This window comes from Homalodisca vitripennis, chromosome 6, assembly GCF_021130785.1.
Source record: "Homalodisca vitripennis isolate AUS2020 chromosome 6, UT_GWSS_2.1, whole genome shotgun sequence".
NCBI lineage: Eukaryota > Metazoa > Arthropoda > Insecta > Hemiptera > Cicadellidae > Homalodisca > Homalodisca vitripennis.
The window spans coordinates 118,856,025-118,878,111 of record NC_060212.1 but is presented as its reverse complement, the minus strand read 5'-3'; the positions used below and the strand labels follow the sequence as shown (position 1 = coordinate 118,878,111).

Sequence of the window (22,087 nt, the reverse complement as noted above, 5' to 3'; positions counted from 1 at the left end):
CTACCCTGAGCTGTACAATATGCATCACCCACTACTTCAACAACGTTCAACAGGACAACTGTTGGGAAGAGATTGTCGGTATAGTGAACGATCAAGGTAAGAGTGTATTAAATCAAAATAACTATACTATTTATTACATGATTAATTCAGTAACATTTATAACAGTAATTACATATATGTTTATATTAAAAATAACACATGCAAATAATTAAAAATTGTGCTGAAGGGTAAAATCTTGAAGCTGCTTAAAAAAATAATAAATGTATTGTTTACAGCTTCTGCCCTCCTCACCAGGAAAGCTGGAATCCTATTGAAAGTCTGGTCGAGAGAGATTGTGTTGTGTAATTGAAGATAGATTTCAACAAGTCTCATTATTTTAGTATAAAAAGACCCCCTGAGAGGGAAAGTGTCAAGAGTAATAAATTTAATTAAGGTTCCCACTAGCATTGTGAACGATAAACATATTTAAAAGATGTAACCAATAATTTAAGGATCTCTTACCAAAAAATTCAGAGCTTAAGGTTGAAAACTGATAGAATTCATAATTTAACTAAAGAGCTTCATTGTGTTGTTAAACATAATTTTATTTCAGAATATTAAAAAAAGATATTTAAAGATTATATATTATGTGTTATTTACTGTAGAGTTGACAAGGAAAAAGGTGGGGTAGGAATGAATTTTCCTTTGCTTTTGACGCCAAACATCCCTAAGCTGGAATGAAAAAAAGATTTACCCACTACTGAAATTCATGTAAGTCAGTGAATTGTAACGTGTAGGTTTAACTCCTTTTCAGCAAACCTAAACAATCAGTAAATTGAAAATGTGATTATATATAACTACCAGTTGAAACCTATTTTCATCTAAATATACAGTATGCATTAACAAGTGAGATGTAACATTTTGCAGGTTTGCTGCAACAGGGACCCGAAAAGTTGTGCCTTAAGGATTATAACAGAGTTATTTTGTGTTCTAGGTTAAGTTTGCAAAGACAAATGGACAAAGGTGAGGGACAATCACCACAAAGCTCTTCAGCACCATAAAACCAAAAGCGGCCAAGCAATGTCAATAAAAAAAACTACAAAGTATGAAAAAACTGCACTTTTAATTCTGTACATATCGGACCAAGATTATTGGTAATCAAACTTCACCTCTTCTGAAAGTGCCACGACAATTTTAACATTAACAATGAAGATGCGCTTCTTGATATAGATGAGCCGTTTTCGCCTGCAACATAACACATTGCTAGCCAAAGTCTTCATTTATGAATAGACCACATTCTTCCAGTTCTTCGTAAACATTATCAACACAATGAAATACCCCACGTCTAAAAAAATAAAATCGCTCTGGTGTTACAACTGAAAAAACTGCAGTGTCTTTCTTATTTGATTATTTAAATAATAAACACGTACCTGCTCAGGAAGAAGTAGCAGAGAATCCCCTCCACTAGTTTTTTTTATGACAATGTCAAAAACTGTAAAGGGGTTCCCTATCAGAGATCAAATCATTATGAAATAAGCAATATTCAGTATAATCACTGAAAAAGAAATTGATATTGTGTCATGAACATTCATGAGGTCAAGTTGTTGCCCCTCCGCAAACTGAAATAGTTCCACCCGTGACGAAGTCGACATCATCGCGTAGACGCCCATCTGATGGATATCACTTCCCTCCGCAAATAGATATGTCCACCTATGATGAAGACGACATCATTGCATGGACATTCATCTGGTGGATATCATGTCCCTCCGCAAACAGATATGTTCCACCTATGACGATAACGACATCATTGTATGGACACTCATCTGGTTGATATGTCCCTCCGCTAACAGATATGATTCCATCCAAGAAGAAAGACTTTCATCTGGTACATAGTGTCTCTCCATAAACAGATATGTTCCATCCATGAAGAAATCAACATATCGCATGGACTTTCATCTGGTATATAGTGTTTCTCTGCAAACAGATATGGTTCCATCCATGACGAAGTCGACAACATCAGGTTTTTCATAGCAATCCATTTGACAGCCAGGATTTCGAGGGCTACTTCTGACTGGTTTATAACCTTTCAGTTGAACCCACACTGGGCACTACAAAACCCAATGTGTCACTTAAATCTGGGAAACATAGATGTCCAGGAGCACTAACCACAAATGTCGAGATTCTGGGGTGCAAGGGTAATTCGATAGTGTCTAGAGTGTACTGTGGGAGGAGTTGGTGGGTTTTCATTCCTTATAAATCAAAGGTTCTTAAGAGCTAGCCTAGAGTTGAGGGTGTGCCACCCCTCTGCCTGCTTTTACTGAAGAGGCTGGTTCAGAGCTGGCTTCCCCTTCTTCCGAGGGTACATGAGTTGAGATTAGTGCCCTAAATTGTTCCTCATGGATCTCGACAGGAGGCGGCCTCTACCCCCAACCTTGCCCATCCAGAATATCCTGTCACTCCAAAAATAGCGCAAAGGTCCTTATAGGACTAGGTGCAATTTTGTAAGATTCTTGTCCTAAGAGAAACAAAAAAATGTATTGACTGATAATGAGGTGTAATTTTTGTGCACAATAATGAGAAATAAATAGTTGGTTACTAGATTTTTAGTTGATATTTGTTTTGTAACCTTAATTGACTTACCCTAAGGAAACTGCTATTCTCTCCATATGGCCTATTATTGAAAAGCCAGTAATTGATTTTTGTTAATGTTTGTTTTTTTTTTTTTTAGATATTAGTTAAGTTAATTTTGCTTATATTCTGGGGAAATATATGGAAGGTACTGTTCGGTACCGGTGTCTACTTATTATGCAGACCTCAATTTAACCTCACTTCAGTAACTTCCATGCATTTTTCATATATTTGTCATGTGTCATTCTAAACCACGATACTTCTGCGGGACCATAGGCAGGACTACCACCGACAATGAAAACCTGGAAAAACGACAATGTGGATTATGTGTGAATTTTCATAATGCTCTAGGAGTTTTTACCAAGAATAGGTCGGTTTGATATGCGGTACTGCCTCTCTTTTTACTCAATCTCGATATGAATATAAGTGCTCACAGTACACTTAGAAAGTCACAATATTATGACTAGTGATTTTTTGAAACTAGTTCTCGAATCTGAATAAGTCTACTCACAGACACCAGCTGATCGTCAGGACACAAGTTACTAGTTGCTAACACGTGTTTTTCTGTACTTCTTAATGAAAAAATTTAGATAAATAATCAGATTACTATAATTTTACAAGTAATATTTAGGTTATAATTCGTACATTCTATATTTATTTTGGTACGCTGCATCTATTCATGAACAACAACTGATCAGTAAAATGAAAATTATGGTCTGCTCTTTTTTACAGAATAAATATTTTGTAACTGTAACTATGTCCCCAAAATATATTACCACAAGATAAAATCGACTGAAAAATACCCATGATAAATGGCCTTGGTAATAGGAAAAGTCACTACTCTTGAAATATACCTAATAGCAAATAAAGCATTATTCAGTCTAGAGCACAAGTCATTAATGTGTCCATTCCACTTCAAATCATGCTAGATTCAAAACTTCTAAGAATGTTGTCGAATTAATTAATTTAAATTGTTTATTATGTTCTATTTGATAAGCTATGTTGTAGTTTGTTATATAACTACACATTTTGTCAATATTATCATCAAATTGTTTAATCATCTAAATTTTTAATTTTATATCTTGTCACATGTTTTACTTCTTATTTATAGAAACTACTTATGTACAAATAATAATTTAACATCTTCACTGTGGTTCAATAGTGAGTGATCTAAGTAATCTAACACCACAGCACATGCACTCAGGTGCCTTCTGCAGTAATTTTTTCTCTCTCATGCATACAGCGATACAGCATTCCCCTTTCAACGTAGTCACCATTCCTCTCAATGCACGTGGTGATCTAGGTTATTAATTTAATGCTTCCTCCAAGTAGTATTGCATTCCCCAAGTTTGGTGGTAATGTTAGAAACAACAAATGATACAGCTGGCAAGTGCCTACTTCTTATTCCATTGTTGGAATAATTATTTTAGAAAGATTTCCTGCCACTTCCTGGAAGAAGCCACTATCAGCTTAGCAGCAGATCAAGAAAGGGTTTATTTTTTTATTGGGTACCATTCGTTAACAATACCTCTGTAAATAGTATATTTGAGTAATATAACTATTTGTTTTATATTCAAATTATTTGACCACCCCTTTGAAGCACCAAGGCTTCAAATATAGTAAAAGAGATCTAATTTGGTAGGAGAAACTTTTCCAGTATTATCACCATTTTGGACCCTGCTACTACTTAGTTTAAAATAAAATAATCACCAAAGTTTAAAACTTGGACTGTCCAAATCTAAATTTAGAGAAGTGACAAAAAATTTATTCTTACCAATTTTATAACTAAAATCAATATAGTTCTTCCTTTGAATCAAGAGGGTCCTAATGTACCACATTTCAAGTCTACAGTATTGCAATCTTTAAAATCGAGAGTTATTGTATGGACAACAACTACACTATTTTAAGAAGGATCTTTTGGGTCATTAACTAATATTAAAAAATGAATTAATACAAAGTGTCAATATTACATAGATTGACATTTTTCCTCTCCTTAAAAATAAAATAGTTATTTTCTATTTTACAAAATGAGATGAATAATTTCACTGTCCATCAATAACACACAATGTTGATAAAATAAAGAGTTTATTAGTTATTGCAACAGTACAAATGGCCAGTTGTATAGTTACATCAATATGATCCTTATGATAATATTTACTTTATTTACCAACTTAAGATAAAACTAAAAATACAGATTTTAATAAAGTTTAATTAAGGTTTCTGCATTTTAAGCATTATTTGAAACAATAAGTGAATTGAATGGTAATGTATGCAATGTATAATTCTGAAAGTATGCAGTTTTATTTGGTCCACTTTTAGACCAAAGGAAACATCTTATATCAACCAACAAATGGTTTACTGACAGATCAGCCAGAGAAGTGTTGAATCCTCAGACAGCTGGTTCTTCCTCTTGGAGAGCCTCAACATTTGCTTGGTTATCCACTGTTAGCAAATTGCTCTTCGCAGCTCCAGGCTGGAAATTTCATCAAGTTAATAAAAAATGTGCATCAGCATCTTCAAGTTACCAGGCAAAATGAAGGCTACAGTGGCTAAGCTACAACCCTTAAGAGTAACTGTATTGCCTCCTTATTCTGGTCAGGAATGACCTTCTTTTGCTACTGAAAAGTGGTTTATTTTTATAGAGAATCTAACAGCTACTGAAAAGTGGTTTATTTATTTTTTTTTTTTAGATAGAATCTAATAGCTACTGAAAAGTGGTTTATATTTAGATATAATCTAACAACAATGATACAATTTTTGTTATCTGAAAGAGTTTAAATAGCATATGCGATATTTTCATTAAAATTATCTTTCTATAAATAATCAATTTTGATTTCATATACAAATATAATGGAAACCATGAGAACCCAAGCAGTGTTCCAATCTAGAAGTCTACGTAATTCTGGAAGTGTAAGAAACACAAAATACTACATTTTGTATATAATGCGACATAATTTTGCACTATTTATTGTACCTTGGGGTGCATGAGGATGAAGGGTAGCTCAGCTGTTACCTCCCCACCAAGAGCACCTAGGAAGAGCTTCACCTTGACTGAATATGAAACCACGATTCCGAATGCATCCTTGTGGTCTGCGGACGCCAGTCTAAAACAATAGGTGTTTTTTGTAAGACTGAAGACATCAACATTAATATTAACTTTATAAAAGTTAAACATTGTTAGTGTTCTGTATGTTTTGGGATTCAGCCAATGCAATGTTAGTTACATCAAGAATGCTTGCTATACAGTGCAGTCATTTCTATGTACACCAACTGTTACACAAAATAATTTACAGACGCTATTAAGTTGAAACATTCAATATTATACAACATTAACAAGTTTTTAAACATTTAGAATTTGTTTTCTTAGTACTAAGATGTAACACTGCCTGAAATTCATTGTGATATATAAGTCAAATTCAAGAGAAACATGAACAATGAATGGGTGTGAAGATTTTTTTAGAGAGAAGTGTGACATTTAGTTATTATCGAAAATTTTGTGCGGAAAGTTGACAAAAAAATATAATTACTAATTGATGAGTTTCCTCAACATTGAGAAGCGTTCTATGGAATTATGATTGAATAAGCAAACAGTCTAGTGAATGTAGAACTGTGATCTGCTAGGAAGAACTGATCAATGACTATGACTGTTCTGGACTACGAGAAGTAAAAGTTCCATGATTTGGCAACCATCACTAGACTGGTATAGCTGTAGTCTCACCAAACATAGAATTGAGCTAGCGAAGTGAACTGAGGAAAAGGAGAATTGAGATAACACTTAGCAACTGAAAGCTTCGATTAAGGCTAATACATATCAAAATGTATCAACCTTTCAATGTTATAGATTTAAGTGTAAAAATTCTGAAATTGTACATTAGCAACAAAATTATCTTCATTTTTTGGACAGAAGATTATAGAGTAGTGAGCGAAGAGTAGGTAAAATTATATTCAACTTTAAACGATTCATCAACATAAATGGTTGCGTCTAGTACCAGTCTGTGCCATCACATGCGTACCTCAAACATGCTAAAATATCTGACAGGTGTTATTTTCGTGTTGATTGGTGATATATTGCTTCTAACTATATACGAGGCATCCAGAAAGTAACTACTGAATTTTTTTAGGTTACAGAAATTTGTATTCAAATAAAAAGTTGTTACATTAGTGTACTTAGGTAAACTATTCTTTGAAATAATCACCATTCCTCTCAATGGTGGTGGTGAACCAGGGTATTAATTTTGTATGCCTTCCTTGAAGTAGTATCCCTCCTACATCTTCGTCCACTTTCCCCTTTACCTCTTCATCAGTTGAGATCCTTTTCCATCTATTTGTGGCTTCAGAGAGGTAAAGAGGTAGTAATCTGAAGGTGCTAGATCAGGGGAATGCACAGAATAGTTCAGGACAGCCCATTTAAATAAGGTGAGCAGCAGTGTAGCGTCATGGTGCGACGTGTGGTCTCGCTTTGGGGTGGGCTGTTGTGATTCTCTGCTTGGTCTTGCGCTTTAGCCTCACAAGGATCTTCCTTGCTGGGAGACATTGACTGTCTGGTCACATGCATCCGTTTCAGGTCAGTTCCCTCTAGGAGCGCATTTTTAATTTTTTCCAAAATTTTCTCAGTCATAATTGAAGGTCCTCTGATCATCACCCATGAACGTTCCACCATTGTTTAAACTCACGACACCACTTGTGAGATTTATAGCTTTTTCACATATGCAGTTTTTCCTTATAAACCTCAACCAGTTTTTCCATTCCAAACAAGATAACGGATATTTCGCGGGAGATTGGATTGACATTTTTCATGAAACGTATTGTCACACCATCAGTTGTCAACGTACTGACCTCGATCCGGTCTCATGGTGGAGAGGAAGAATCAAGTTATACGTCTGTGTAGCCAAAATGTAGAAACAAATCCCTCTGCCCGTGAGAGCCTTAGTACACTTACTTTCTGGATATGCCATGTGGAATAAGATAATTTTTGTACATAAATTTTCCAACAGCAGCGTTAACAAGTTATGTTGAGCAATAAAATGTTGGAAACTCACAATGTAGACGACGCAAGGTTTGTGTCCTCACTCTTGAGTCTGCCATCAACAGCGATGCCGCGGCGATCCTTGTTGGACTCCAGGATGGGTGTCAGGTATATCACCTTCTGTAGCGAGGATCCTGGCTGAATGGGACAACCTTCCCTACAAAAATTATCACAATTTTAAAGCACAGAATTATATAATATTGGTAAACACTGTGGTACATCAGTTTTGCAGAAAAAATGCCATTTACATAAACCCATTGCTCTTTCTTTAGAAATAAGTATTTATATAACTGTATGAATAAAAAGTGACATTACATAACAGTTCCAAGATAAATGTATTACTTTCTTTTAATATTATAGTCCCCCCATATTATCCATAAACCATTTTCAAATGTTAGTTCACTTTTCTTATCAAAACGATTTTACTTAAAAAAAAAAACACAGCTAGAATTAAATGAGACATTGTAATATTTACAACCTACACACAGACATGTGATCAAATGATAACAGACCAAGGTGCTGGTTATCTAGATTCGTTGTCAAATGCTACTGCTACTATTATCATTTCTCCAAAAGTTTGTAGTAAATATTGTACTGTTTTTAGTTAGGATGTGTCATGACATCTAAATTATAGGTGGCGTATATTCAAATTCTGTTCGGAACGGATCAATTTTTATCAGTGCTATCCACGTTGTACTGTACCGACTTGTCTGTGAGGTTCTCCGTGCAGATTTATAACCTTCGGAAACAGGCAGAGTATGGTAAAAGAAGTTAAATATCTGCTTCTTTTAATTTAAAGTGAAAGTATAGGATTCAATTTTGATAAAGGCTTATTTTCTGTACAATTTTTTTTATATTTCTCACTCCCTTTTTCTGTTGTGTCCAGAAATTTTCTATGATCTGAAAGTTACGTATGAATACTCACTGAGTTTCCAGGCTAGCAACTGCTGAACGGTACTGGCCGTTCTGGAACAGCACTACGTCTATCCCTTGTTGCACCATGGCCTTTATTTTCTTCACTACTTTGTTACTGTTGTTGCGAATACAAACATTCACAGCTATCTTCTCCCCGTGGTGGTACAACTGGAATAGCATACATAATTATCAACTAAACAATTTTAATTTGTTTCTTATTAAGCTTCATTTAACTCCATCTATAGTTCAGTTTGATAAAATAAAACATGATGTTTGGAAAAATGCTAATTGAAACTTCACAAAATGTTTAAATTGATTCAAATAAATAGTATATTTCATATCATGTGGCCTTTTATTAATTTCCTTACGTGTTTCTATTTAAAAATATGTTTCTCAAAATCGCTTTTACTAGAGCATTATGATAGAGAATAATTATTTGTTTCTAGGATTTATGTATTTGCAAAAAATGAGAAATCAATCTATTTCAATAACACGTTCACAATGATGTGCACCCCATCGGGTACATGTTATCTTTCAGAACACTGGGTTTTCATAAAGCATGTTGCTATTCATTTCCTTATTGCGTTTTTATTGTTTTCCTATCTTGGTGGTTTATTAAATGTGATGCTGCGCTTAATTAAATTCCTTAGACTATCGTATGCAGTCGGCAGCTGTTTAAACTCAAATATCTTTATAATTTCGTTATTCATGAATTTGGAGGAAAGAACGTTCTGGAATGCTTACAATATTTCCTGCACGTAATAAACAATTTTTTAAACTCAAATGGTTTTTGAGATACTGAGTACATGTAAATCCAAACAGAAATAAATAATTAATATTTCAGACTTCACAAAATCTACCTATTTCTCCCAGGTGAAACAGAAAGACCATTTTTACCAAATCAGTATCAGTTGCTAAATCTACAATTCTTAAACTACTTATTCTCTTACTAACTTTGTTGTTGTCTTACTATAATCTAATTTATTGCAATCATGAACATATTGTATGGCGTTCAAAATAGAAGTAAATTTTAAAGAAATTCACAACAATTATATTATAGAAAATGAAAATAATAATACAAGGGTAAATAGTACATAAGTAAATATGACCTGATAGGTAACTGAAAAATGCATTTAGACTATTTGAATAAAATATGAGCTACTAACTTTAACTATAAACCCATTGGTTGAAATTTAATCATTGATGAACATTATTTTTTATTGGATCGTAACAAATAAATCAATGAGGTGAGGTTTTTAATAAATTCTGTATGCTCATTATAAAATTGCTTTTTTAACACGTTCATGACGACGGCTTATTTTCGGACTTTTTTTATTTGCTGTCAAATTTTTCAATAATTATTGGAAAAAATTTTAATAATATTTTTAACGTTAAAAGCCTTAAGTATAACAAGAAATCTATGTAGACTTCTCAATTTGACAAAAATAATTGATTTCAGTATGTTTATTAATGTTTCTCTGTGTATACCAAGGGGTACCTAAAAATTGATATTGATTATAATACACATACTAAAACTGATCCAATCACACAATGTATGACTGTCCAAATCCTAAATCTCAGAAAGAAAATAGTCGGACAGGATTGATTCTAGGACATATTTTCAAGGATACTGAATCGTAGGCTATCATTCAGTTGTGTTATATCACCAAGATGTTCAATTGATCCGAGAGGTTTTAATTATTTAACATTAACATGGATATATATTGTATCTGACCTGCTTGTCCAGTGTAACTTCCAGCTCTAACTCTCCGGGGCTGAGGAGGAAGTCCTTGCGTACAACAGTGCAAGGTTGGCGACCCTGCTTTGATGGTGCATATTGTACCTTGCGGAATGCAAGAGCCACTGTACTTCTGTATAAAAAGATAATTTAGTTTAGTCTTCCTTGCAGAAAACAAGTAATAACTAACTTGAACTTTATTTACTAGAAGTGATTAAATAAATATACTTGGATTCTTAATAATAAAATCATAAATTTAATATTTTCTCTACTACATGAAACAATTGGCAGTTAATTTACTGGAACTTATTAATTATGTATAAATGTAGCTACATTGCACAATACCATTGATCATCTATTTATATTTGGTTTGGTCATGTCATTATCATTATGCAGGATGTATGAAAAAACTCTTGTTTTAAGTATAAATTTAATGAGGAAATTAATGAAAAATTACATCAATCAGTATATATTATGAAAGAGAATTCCTTCAAGTTTTGTAATGTTAGTCCAACAACATCTTCAGAAGTTCTCGGTCTACCTGATGGTTTTGGTTTAAAACCATAGGTTTCCTTGAAAGACTAGCCAATGATGGATTGTTTTAGCTGTAGGTGGTTTACCACCATACTGACATAATGATAACCATACAGTTATAATGATGTTGCACTGTTATAACTAACTTGGTTTTCACAAGCCAAATAACACACTGCGCTTTCTGTTGTGGAGTACACATTGTTGCTGAGTTGCATTGAAATACACTGCACACATGCCTGAACTGAACTGAGGACAAAAATAGCACTGGTCAAGCAGGCCTGCCAACTACAGGGGGGCCAAACTTGGAAAGTTGAGAAATAAAACACCATAAACTAGAATAGTGTTATCACTTTGTACAGATTCTAAGACACATTAAAGCTAGGGAGTTCTTTTTCAAACACCCTGTGTATCGATATAAAACATTTTTAGCATGAATGCCTTGAATACTTTTGAAGAACACTTTATTAAGAAGATTTGAATCTCATGCAAGCCACAAAACGGGGAATTAATGAAATTATTTATGTATTTGGGTTTTTTATATCCCTACCATTTACTTTGAAAAATTTTTTACCCCTAGTTCAGATGAAACTAATGCCTATGTATATCTAGATGTTTTGACCAAGTTTAGCTTTTCTTATAACAATTTCAAATACATTTTTGTATAGTTTGAAAATTGTTAGTTTTGCCTCTTTATCTCAACTGAGAATTTTAAACCAGTTTTAATCCAATCACTCTTCATTGGGTATTAATATCAAGTATGATTAAATCACATTTGGGTCTTTTTCACCTATTGGCTCTAGGTAGGTTCTAAACTTAAAGGAACACTAGTCAAAATACCTTATTTTTAACTTGCTGAAGGTATTTCACTCCTAAAATCAAAGTATCAGCTGAGATAATTAAATTAATACAACATTCTTTATCCACAGTTTCTATGTTTTCTATCCACATTGCCAGTTTAATTGTAGGTATACTTATTGTAGTCAAGCGCTTGTATGATATAAATTTGTTTATTGTAGCCCTCTCTTACTTTAATTATTTAGATTATTTGGTATTAAATATATGTGCAATCTAAGACAATTGATCAATAATAGCAAAATATCTATAAACCTGCCATCGAAATTTATAAGGCTTTAGAAGAACAAAATATAATATTAATAAATTTTAAATTGGCACCATGTAGTGCATGATGAAAACTAGGATCTAACATTACTGGTAAGCTAGGGAGATACCATAATACGAGAATGCATAATAATCTCAAATTTTGAAACCGACAACATACGGTTTCCTCTGTTTGTTTTTTTACTTTATACATAACTATTATGTTACTATACGTTATAATATCTCTAGATTGGAGTTAGGTTGTTTTTATATGTATTTTTACGGCTTTTAATGAGGTTTTATTTCCCTCAACTGTCCTCCCTTAACTAATATTTCAACTAATAGTAATATACGTAACTACGCCACTAATTACTACTCTACTATGTTCTGATTAAATTTTTTAGAAAATGTTATGGCTATAAGACGCTATCATTATAGTGCGTTATCAACACAGTAATGTTTTATCATAACGTGTTATATTTAGCAGATAACAATCTTTGAAACACATGGATTTCAATTATGTAAGATATTTCAGGTATTTGAAAGTAGATTAGCAGACACGCCAATACCAGCCATAACATGCCTAGCCAGTGAGCAATAAAAGTATTGTAAGTACCTGCGATGGGAGCGATCTGTCTCGTTCTCTCCGACAAATGTCTTGACATAGTACTGAACACCACATGGTTCCCCATTGTCCTCTATCCCCGGCTGCAGAACCACTGAAGACGGTGCACTCGGAGAGATTGTGAAAGTGAAGGGAAATGCGTTCGGGCCAAGCTTCTTCATCAGCCGCTCCTAATAAATGTCCGTAATTTTGTTATATGCAAAATAATTATTACTGAAGGGACATAGAAATGATAAATAACAGAGAGACTTACTTGCAGCTTGGTAAGGTTTTCTTCACGCTTCTCTGGAGGCGGATAAATTTGCTCTGAAGCGAGGTATAGATCTTTCTGAAAGTTGAGTCCCATGACTTCATCCTCCTCGCGACCGTAGCGGAAGCTACAGACCACCTGACCAAATACTTTCCGGTCTTTGAGATAATCATCGTCCACCACTATCACTCCGTCTGTAAGAGAATTTACATCATATATAACTACAAGATATGTTGTAAGAATGTACTAATGGTGAAAATGTGTTATATTTGAATAAGATGCAGTCGTTTGAAAAATGGCATGTAATTAGTGAATCCTTTGAGAGTGATGGAAAGGCCAATATAGATAAAAATTGGTATAACTATATTGTATCAAATTTAAGATAACCCTAAATATAATATTACATTAGCAATAATTGTAATAAATTATATGCGATTTCTAGTATTATTAAAGTTTAATATGAACACTGTAAATTATTACTTTTTATGACATGATATTTTTATAACATAAATTATCTGTACTGTTTTGTTCAAACCAAATGGTAAACAATTAATTTGAATACTTTATTCAGTAAAACACACACACGTGTATATAATTAAATTTAACATTTTTTGTTGAAAATATAACTAAAAAAAATTGGAACCCAATACATTATTTACTTATATAAATGTCCAGACATCTTAACACCAATGTTTTCTACTTGGTTTTGATTGTCCTTTTGCAAATTTGGTGTTTCTTGTAAAAGTGGTTATAAAATATACCCAATTTTTATTTTCTGGTGGAGAAAGCTGGTCTTTCTGACACGCTACATTGGCTCTGGCCATATAAGAGTTGAGTATAAAACTAGTAAAAGAGTGGTCTCTCGATTTTAGGACTTCTAAAATAGTGCAAAGATTCAAGTATTAATTAAAAAAATAAGGAGTAAAATAGTTGACTGTTACTAGGAAATGAGAGTTCTGACATTTCAACATATTGGACCAGCAGCACTATTAAGGAACATTTATTATTAGTTACAATTATAGTTACAGTATTATTGTATGTCTAAATCAATAATTATATTTTCTAATCTAATAAAGGTATTTTTGTTTAATAGGATAGGATAGCAAGGGTTGATTTTAATAAAAACAATTGTTTACTCTAACGGCTTTTCATTAAATAAATCATAACTATTTTGGGTATGAATTTTGATTTTTTTAAATACCAATTTTTAAATTAGTATGAGAATTAAATTCTATTTGGGAATAACTCAGTTTATTATATAGAATAAATAACTTTTTTTGTCATCAATTTAATAAAAACACTTTCAAGAGTTATAATTCACAATATTGCATTGAATGTAACTTGCAACAAATTTTAATGTATTTTGTATTTATGACTTTTTTATATTTAAATATTATGTAATAGAAATGTTAATCATTCCAAATTGAGAAAAACATTTTTTCGTGTAGTTGAAAAACACTGTTGTGTAATTCGAGGAAATTCTTCTCATTAATAAACTAATAAGTGTTCCTGGAAAATTGTTAATGATGCTAAATATCGTTAAAAAGTATTTTTATGTAACAGTACAATTAATAATTAATTGTTACCTCATTAGGAATCCCAAAATTTATGAAATAACGTGAACTTATATCTTATAAGAACTAAAAGATTTTTACTGTTCTGCAGTATGACTCCCAATGACAAATAGAAACATATTGGCCTGAATATGAAGAAATCAGTTGCAGGATGGAACATTGTTATTTATGTTATTGCACAGTAATATTTTGTGTGTAATTCCATATTAAAAAAAAAAACAATTAATTAACACCACTATACATGTATTTAAAATAAGGAAAACTGTCACGGCATCATAATTAAAAGTAGTTAATATGTATGACTCACCAATAGGTTCAACACTAGTGATATGATCCACAAAATCTCGTTTTCCGAGATACAGAGTGAGCTTCCCATTCGGAGAGACTTTCTTGAACACTTTGAAGTTGACCACCATGTTGTCAGCCACTGGCGAGGGGGAGGGGCCACCCTCCTATATAAGCTAGCAGTTCACCTGGCTTCCTAAGCAAGTTACCATAATAAGATCCGACTGCGTGGGCAGGTGGCAGTCACGTTGATAATCCCGTTCTGTGCCATATGCAATATTCGCCACTCTGTCGTCATTTCCGGCGACCTTCACAATTTGCGTCAAAGAATGTGGAAGTTAATTTTAGAAGTCCTTAACTATTTTGACTATGGAGAATTTTCTAAAGAAAGATATCAGAGAAATGCAATGTATTGAAGATAAAACTTACTGGGCTATAATCTTTTTGAAAGTCCAGGTGATCTTTTGATTATTTTAAAACACCTTTCTAAAGTTTTACTTTTACTTTTTTTATTAAAAGTAAAAGTTAGTTTAAATAATTTTAGAAGTCCTGAACTATTCTTTCAATTAGAAATTTCTAAAGAAAATTACCAGGGAAATACAATGTATTTGAGATAAAACTTACCAAGCTGTAATTTTTTGAAAGTCTTAGTCATCTTTTTATTTTGATTATTTCAAAACACTTTTATAACATTTTACAGTAAACGTTAGTTAAAATGATTTAGTATAGACAAATTAAGATAATAAATAAATATTTTTGAGTGATTGATTATATGGTACTCATTTTAGCCCATATAATAAAGTTCTTTAATGTCATTATAGTCCATATAATAAAGTTCTTTTAGTGTGCAGTTAAGCAATAATAATAAACTAATATTAAAAAATACAATATAAATATAATGCAATATGGGAGATGTCACATAAATGTTTATACATTAATTGAAGTTTATGGATATTGATAATCTATCTTTATTTGGACACTGACTAACTTTTGGATTTATTTCTCATAGAAAATATTCAATTTAGTCCAGGTTTTTAAATTATTAATTAATGTTTAAAACATCAAGTTTTTATGTATATGAAATCAGCTTGCACTGCCTAATTTTCACTAACAAATTTATATTTTCTCATGATTTCATATCAGTTTAATTGAAAGTTCTAAAATTTAACAACTTGCAATATATATTTAATTTATAATATCTATTTTGTGTTTATGTTTTCCTAGAGTTATACCAAAACAAAACTTAAAATTTCAAGTGTCTGTTTAATAACATATTATATATTATGTAATAAAACAACATACATTGGTAGTTCAGTCAATGTTATTCATGCAATTAAAGAATACTTTGTTATTAAAAATAAATGGGTTATGTAAACAAATGTGCTAGATTCCATAAATTTTAAATTGACTAGCCCTCTACCTATTAACCAGACTATCTGGATACCTGCATATTTTATTCAATTGATAACACAAATACCAACTTTCAATCAATTATCTAAGTAATTTTAATACTATTAACTTATTTTCCAATGTAAAATATTGCTCAGCCGGAAGAAGGTGGACTTTACTTATGGCCGTCATCTCTAAATATCAAACTGAACTTACATCATTAGTTTAGATGTTTAATTTGCACAACTCAATTCAATTCACAAAACAGCTTTATTCATTTAGCATACAGACAGATATACAGGAATAGTGACAGGATTCATGTCCATATTACATAGAAAAACAAGAATTCATACAGAAAAAACAAGATATATTACAGGAAATAGAGAATAGTACAGTTAAAACTCAACCAAGTTATGTGTACAAGCTATTTCTGTACCATGTTTAGTCAGAATCTATTAGGAACCATGGTAGTTATCGTGTTCACAATCATTCCCAAAATGTTGTATGGTGCTTAATACTTTGTACGTCAGCTATCTGGAAATCTTATGAGATATCACAAAATACGTAATAAGAAACATTATTGTAAATGATCTGAGAATTCTGAAATACTATTTTGTTTTGTGCTATAATATATATTAACAGATATAAAACCATTCCATTTCCAAACTTTGAATGACTGCCATCTAGATATCTTGGGAGATAGAAACAAGTGAAAGAATAAAAGTAGTTTATAATTATGTAATATATTGAAAAAAAATATTGTTTTAGATCTACGTTGGGAATTATTTGAGTTAAAACTTGTACTCAAATGTGAATGGAAGCCATTTTGATACTCTTCATTGGTTAAGACTTAAAAATGAACTCATCCAAGCTATGTGCAAATAGTACTTGTGTACTAAATTAAGTCTGGGTATTTTAAAAATTACTGTTCACAGGCTGCCTTTATGGCATAAACACACACACACACACACACACACACACATATATATATATATATATATATATATATATATATATATATATATATATATATGAAACATATCGTAGGTCACAATCAGAAAAAAATCTGAAAATTCCACCATAAGGGCAATTGCAATAGGCAATTTCTATGAATTCTACCTAAAATACAAGCTGTTATTAACAATAAATTAGAAAGTAGGTATTTTAATAAATGTCTAGTCGACAAGAAGATATCAAAGAAAATCTTATGTTTGAAGTTTATACTTGCATTGGCTGAGTTCAAGCTAATTTAAAAAAACATACAAGATGGCAGGTGTGTTAATTTCGGGCCAGTTTGATCTCAGCTGTTACACAACACTGTGAAAAATGTTATGTATATCTAAGAACTAAACAGTTTCTAACAACTTTTTAAAATGTTACATTATTTTATATCTCTAAGGTTTTATAAATGGCAGCCATTCAAATTATTTCCAAGAGGAAATAGTTTTACTTTAAATATTTTGCGTTGTAGAGCAACATCAAGTTTATATGAATTAATTAGACTGAGAAACCTGTGCAAAAAAAAAACCATTAAGGTTATTCATTTTTCATATATTCACTCAATGATATCAATGGAATCTTGCTTTACGGTCCTAGTGCTGTTAATAATCTAAATTCTATTCTAAAAATGCAGAAAAAAGCCATTAGAATTGTTTTTAATCTTCATAATAGAACATCTGTCAAGGAATACTTTAATTTAAATAGGAAAATATAATGGTTTATGGGATGTATAATTTTGAAACTATTTTGTCAGTTAAAAATAAACTTGGTAGAAGATAATCACAACCATTTCACAAGAAATCATAATAATGTAGCTATAAGCCCTCAGACCTTACACATTTTTAAAAAGAAACCTAAGTATACTGGATCAAAACTTTACAACAATCTTTCTATTGAAATAAAATTAGAGGCTATATTCAATAAATGTAAAATAAAACTAAAAACGTTTCTCATCAACAAGGCTACATATTCCTTTAATGAATTCCTGTGATTCTGGAGGTAGAGTACTCCATAATTAATAGTTTTATGCCAAAAGCTGTTTTTACTTGTAACTATTTTAATTTTAACTGGTTTAATTGTAACCTTTTAACAACTGTAATAATTGTATTTAACCATTTTTCCAGTTCCTATGATATATCTCTTATTTTCTGTTATGTACTCTTGTTTTGTTTTTGTTTTTAATCTAGTAAGAACATGAATTAAATCCTGACACTATTCTTGTATATATGCATACATGCCAAATGAATAAAGCTGTTTTTAATTTTGAATTGGAAAAGGTTCTTGAATTTTTAGGACATTTACAACTTTGGTTCTTTTAAGTTGTTGATATTTTGTAAAATTAATTACCTGTTGGCAACAGTACAAAGTTTTGAAAGAATGTGATATTAGTACAGAGATACAAGAGAATATGTCTGGAGGTTGATCATTTATAACATATTTCAATCAAACCTTAGATTCTTTGTTTAAAGTTTTGTATTAATGATGAATAATCTGAAATCGTTGTATGATTTCAGACATTTGCCATTTAACACACTTTTGTAACATATAACAATGGCAAATACCCAAAATCATATAGTAATCCTTTCAATCCTAGCAAGATTGTATTTAATGAACTTTGAAGGCTAACCATTCAATTAGTATGGAGGCTAGATGTATTAATTTGTGAAATATTTTCTTTGTTATTTCATTATATCATCTTATATACAGTTAATTTTAAATAATCTACAATGTTGAACATTTCAATTCACATATTTGTTGCAGCTTATGACCCATGTAAAAAAAATATTGTTTTAATAAACTCTACTTGTTTAGAAACCTCTTTAAATGCATTGAAACAAGTAAAGTTATTCCAATATTTAAAAAGTATTAAACTATAAACAACTTACCAATCCACTTAATGGTACTTGCTTTCAAAACAATACTTTTTATTAAATTTACTTTATTAAAGTAAAAACGTGAGGTCAGCATTAACCATTAACCTTTGAAACTATTAATGCAACTTTCAGTAGATAATTTTAAAGATGACCACTCACAACAATTCATTTCTTCTGACTGGCACTAGTACGGTATCTTTAACATGAAGGTAAAATAAAATAAGTTTTTAGAGAATGAGTTAACAGACTTACTACAGTGGCTCATGGCTATATTTAACCAAAATTAGGTTTAAGTGGACATTAGTTGAGTAAAATCTCTAAAACCCTAAGCACCCTAAATTAATTTTTTACACTAAATTTTTAGAAAATTAAAAATTAAATCTTTTATCAGTTTAGAAAAAGTATTTTAGAGAAAGGGTCATGTTTAGTTCTATTGGCTATAAATACACAATGAAGATGTAGTAAAATAAGTGTTATGAACCAAAACCATGGTTGCTAGCAAACACTAAAAACGTGGAATTCATAACCGTATTACTCTGATGCAAAGAGGGTCAAACAATATCAATATTTTTTATAAAACCCCAAAGCTCAACACAAGAAACTAAACCACATTGATTTGCTAAACCCACTTTTTTTCTCAGGGGCCCCAAAAAACATGTCAGTCAAATACTAAAATGTTGATGCTTTTTTACCTTAACAAAGTAATTTTCTTCTTTCATACTATGTATGATGGGAATCTGACATGGTCTACTGCAAAACTAGCCCTATTTTATTTTGAAGCAACACCTCAGATATGGCCGAGTGGAACCTCGGCAGGAAATTCATTTAGAGAATAGATATTGCAAAAAAACAGAATAAGGCCAAAGACCTATAGCTGAGTTAGGAATCAGAAAGTTGTAGAGAAGCTTTTCAGACCCTGAAGGAATTATCCAATAGCAAACATCTACGTAAAAGGAAGTAATCTGTATACTGATGGACAACCACTGCTGCAGAATAGACACTTCCATGACCACAATACTAGACATCACAGCACACTTACAACCTACTGGCTCATCATCTCTCCCAATACGACATGAACTCTTCCTACATGTGCATGACTGCACAACCTTCTGTCTGAAATTAGACACTTTCGTGACCACAATACAAACACAGCACACGTTACTTCACCTACTCTGGCTCAGCATCCTCTCCCAATACGAGAAGATACTCTCTTACATGGCATGAAGCGCAACAACCTTCTGTCAGACTATGACAACTTCCGTGACCACAATACTAACACAGCACTACGTTTCAAAACCTACTGGCTCATCATCGACGCCCAATACACATGATACTCCTCCTACATGGCATGAAGCTGCACAACCTTCTGTCAGAATAACACTTCCGGGACAACAATAACTAGACACAGACAGCACACGTTACAACAACCTACTGGCTCAATCTACTTCTCCCAAATAAACGGAAAAGATTAAACCCTCCTACAATGCAATGAAGCTGCACACCAACCTTCTGTCAGAATAGAACACTTCCGTGAGACCACAATACTAGAACACAAGGCACAAGACGTTACATCCTACGTAACTTCTAACTAGGCTCATCATCTCTCTATCTCTCCCAATAACAACATAAGATATAAAAAAAAATAAAACCTCCTACATGGCGTGATAGCGCACAACCTTTCTGGTCCAGAATAGACACTTTCCATACCACAATACTAGACACAGGGGTGCAAAAAGGGGGGGGGGGGGGGGGGGTGGGGGGGGGGGGGGGGGGGGGGGGGGGGGGGGGGGGTTGGGGGGTGTGAGGAGAGGGGGAGTTAGGGGGATAGGTTGGGTGGGCACTATGCCTGACAGAAGTTTGGGCAGCTGCATGCCATGTAGGAAATGACTACTTTTGTCTTTTATGTCTTGTGTCGTATATATTGATTGGGAGAGGAGCAGCAGCCATAGGTTGTAACGTGTGCTGTGTCTAGTATATGTGGCATGGAAGTGCCTATCTGACTAGAAGGTTGTGCAGCTTCCCACGCCATGTAGCGGGTATCTTATCGTATTGGGCAGCGATGTGGAGGGGGATGGGGGGTGGGGTGGCTGGGAGGACTTGTGGGGGAGGGTGGCTGGGCGTGACACGGCTTGACCCTCTCGCGCGCTCGTCGGTCTGCCGACGATTGTCATCTTCCACGACGGGGGGGTTGTGAGTGGGGGGGGTTAGAGGGTGGTGGGTGGGGGGGTGGGTGGGGGGACGTTATACGCACCTACTGTGACCTCATCATGGCTCTCCCAATACGGACAAGTAATCATCGCTACGCTCGAGGGCATGAAGGCTTGGCACACGCTTCTTGTCAGACATAGACACTTCCGTGGGACCACAATAGCGTGCGGACGACCTGGGTGCAGGGGGGCGGTTTGGCTGGTCGTTGATACTGTGTGGGTGAGGCGGAGTCGGGGGCTTTGTGGGTTAAATGGCTTGGTGCGGGTCATTGCGCGTGTCTAATGGCATGCGAGGGGACTTACGGGGGGGGGATACGGGTCTGGTAATAGTTGGAGGATGCTGTCAATGGGGGGGGGCAAGCTTTCTCTTGCGATTACAAGGACCCAAATGTAAGATAAACTCCAGTCTATGTCTGCGCACTATAGGCATTGTTAGAGTGCGTGCGTTACTGTATGCCAAATGATCCGTACTGCAGAATAGACCACTGTGTCTCGTGAACCGTGTAGACCTGTTAGCGTCTAATGTAGCTATTGGAGTATAGGTACGTCACAACGTTAGCGTACGGTGTTGCTAGCGTAGTATCTATACTCTCCTAGCTACCTGGATAGACCCCAGGTCCCCGTAGAAATCACACTACAGTCTCTCCTAAGCGAGGCGATGCATTCAAACGTTTAATGAGCTTAGGCCGTCGTCATGTTAGTTGTTTTCAGCTATAGATAAGGCTGTATCTGATAGTACCGTGTCAGCAACCTTGCTGTCAGATAGGGAGACATTGTAAGGTGATCGTCACATACGTTCCCAGCACGCATGGGAATCGGACGCGTTCGTAAACAGCCTACGCAGCTGTCTTAACGATGGGGACCTAGGCGGAGTACGACGCTACGGGGTCTTCAGGCGCATGCTGCGAACGTCCCCAATACGGAAAGATACCCTCCTACATGGCATGAAGCTGTCACAACCTTCTT

General features: G+C 33.6%; 1 protein-coding gene across 1 annotated transcript; it reads right to left on the bottom strand.

Annotated features, from left to right (window-relative positions):
- Nucleotides 1-4,675: 4,675 nt before the first annotated feature.
- LOC124364823 (arrestin homolog) lies at nt 4,676-14,832 on the bottom strand. The gene is made up of 8 exons (XM_046820599.1): nt 14,675-14,832; nt 12,797-12,987; nt 12,535-12,713; nt 10,284-10,419; nt 8,559-8,716; nt 7,647-7,790; nt 5,582-5,711; nt 4,676-5,080 (listed from the first exon to the last, which is right to left on the bottom strand). Exons 1-8 carry the CDS (start codon nt 14,781-14,783, stop codon nt 4,997-4,999), a joined length of 1,131 nt encoding a protein of 376 aa, XP_046676555.1. The 5' UTR covers nt 14,784-14,832; the 3' UTR covers nt 4,676-4,996.
- Between the last annotated feature and the right edge of the window lie 7,255 nt (nt 14,833-22,087).

Coding starts and splice junctions, on each gene's coding strand:
- LOC124364823 (XM_046820599.1), bottom strand. CDS start 14,783: ATGGTGGTCAACTTCAAAGTGTTCAAGAAAGTCTCTCCGAATGGGAAG. Junction 12,988..14,674: donor CACTAGTGTTGAACCTATTG/GTGAGTCATACA, acceptor ATTCTCTTACAG/ACGGAGTGATAGTGGTGGAC. Junction 5,081..5,581: donor TCATCCTCATGCACCCCAAG/GTACAATAAATA, acceptor TGAAATTTCCAG/CCTGGAGCTGCGAAGAGCAA.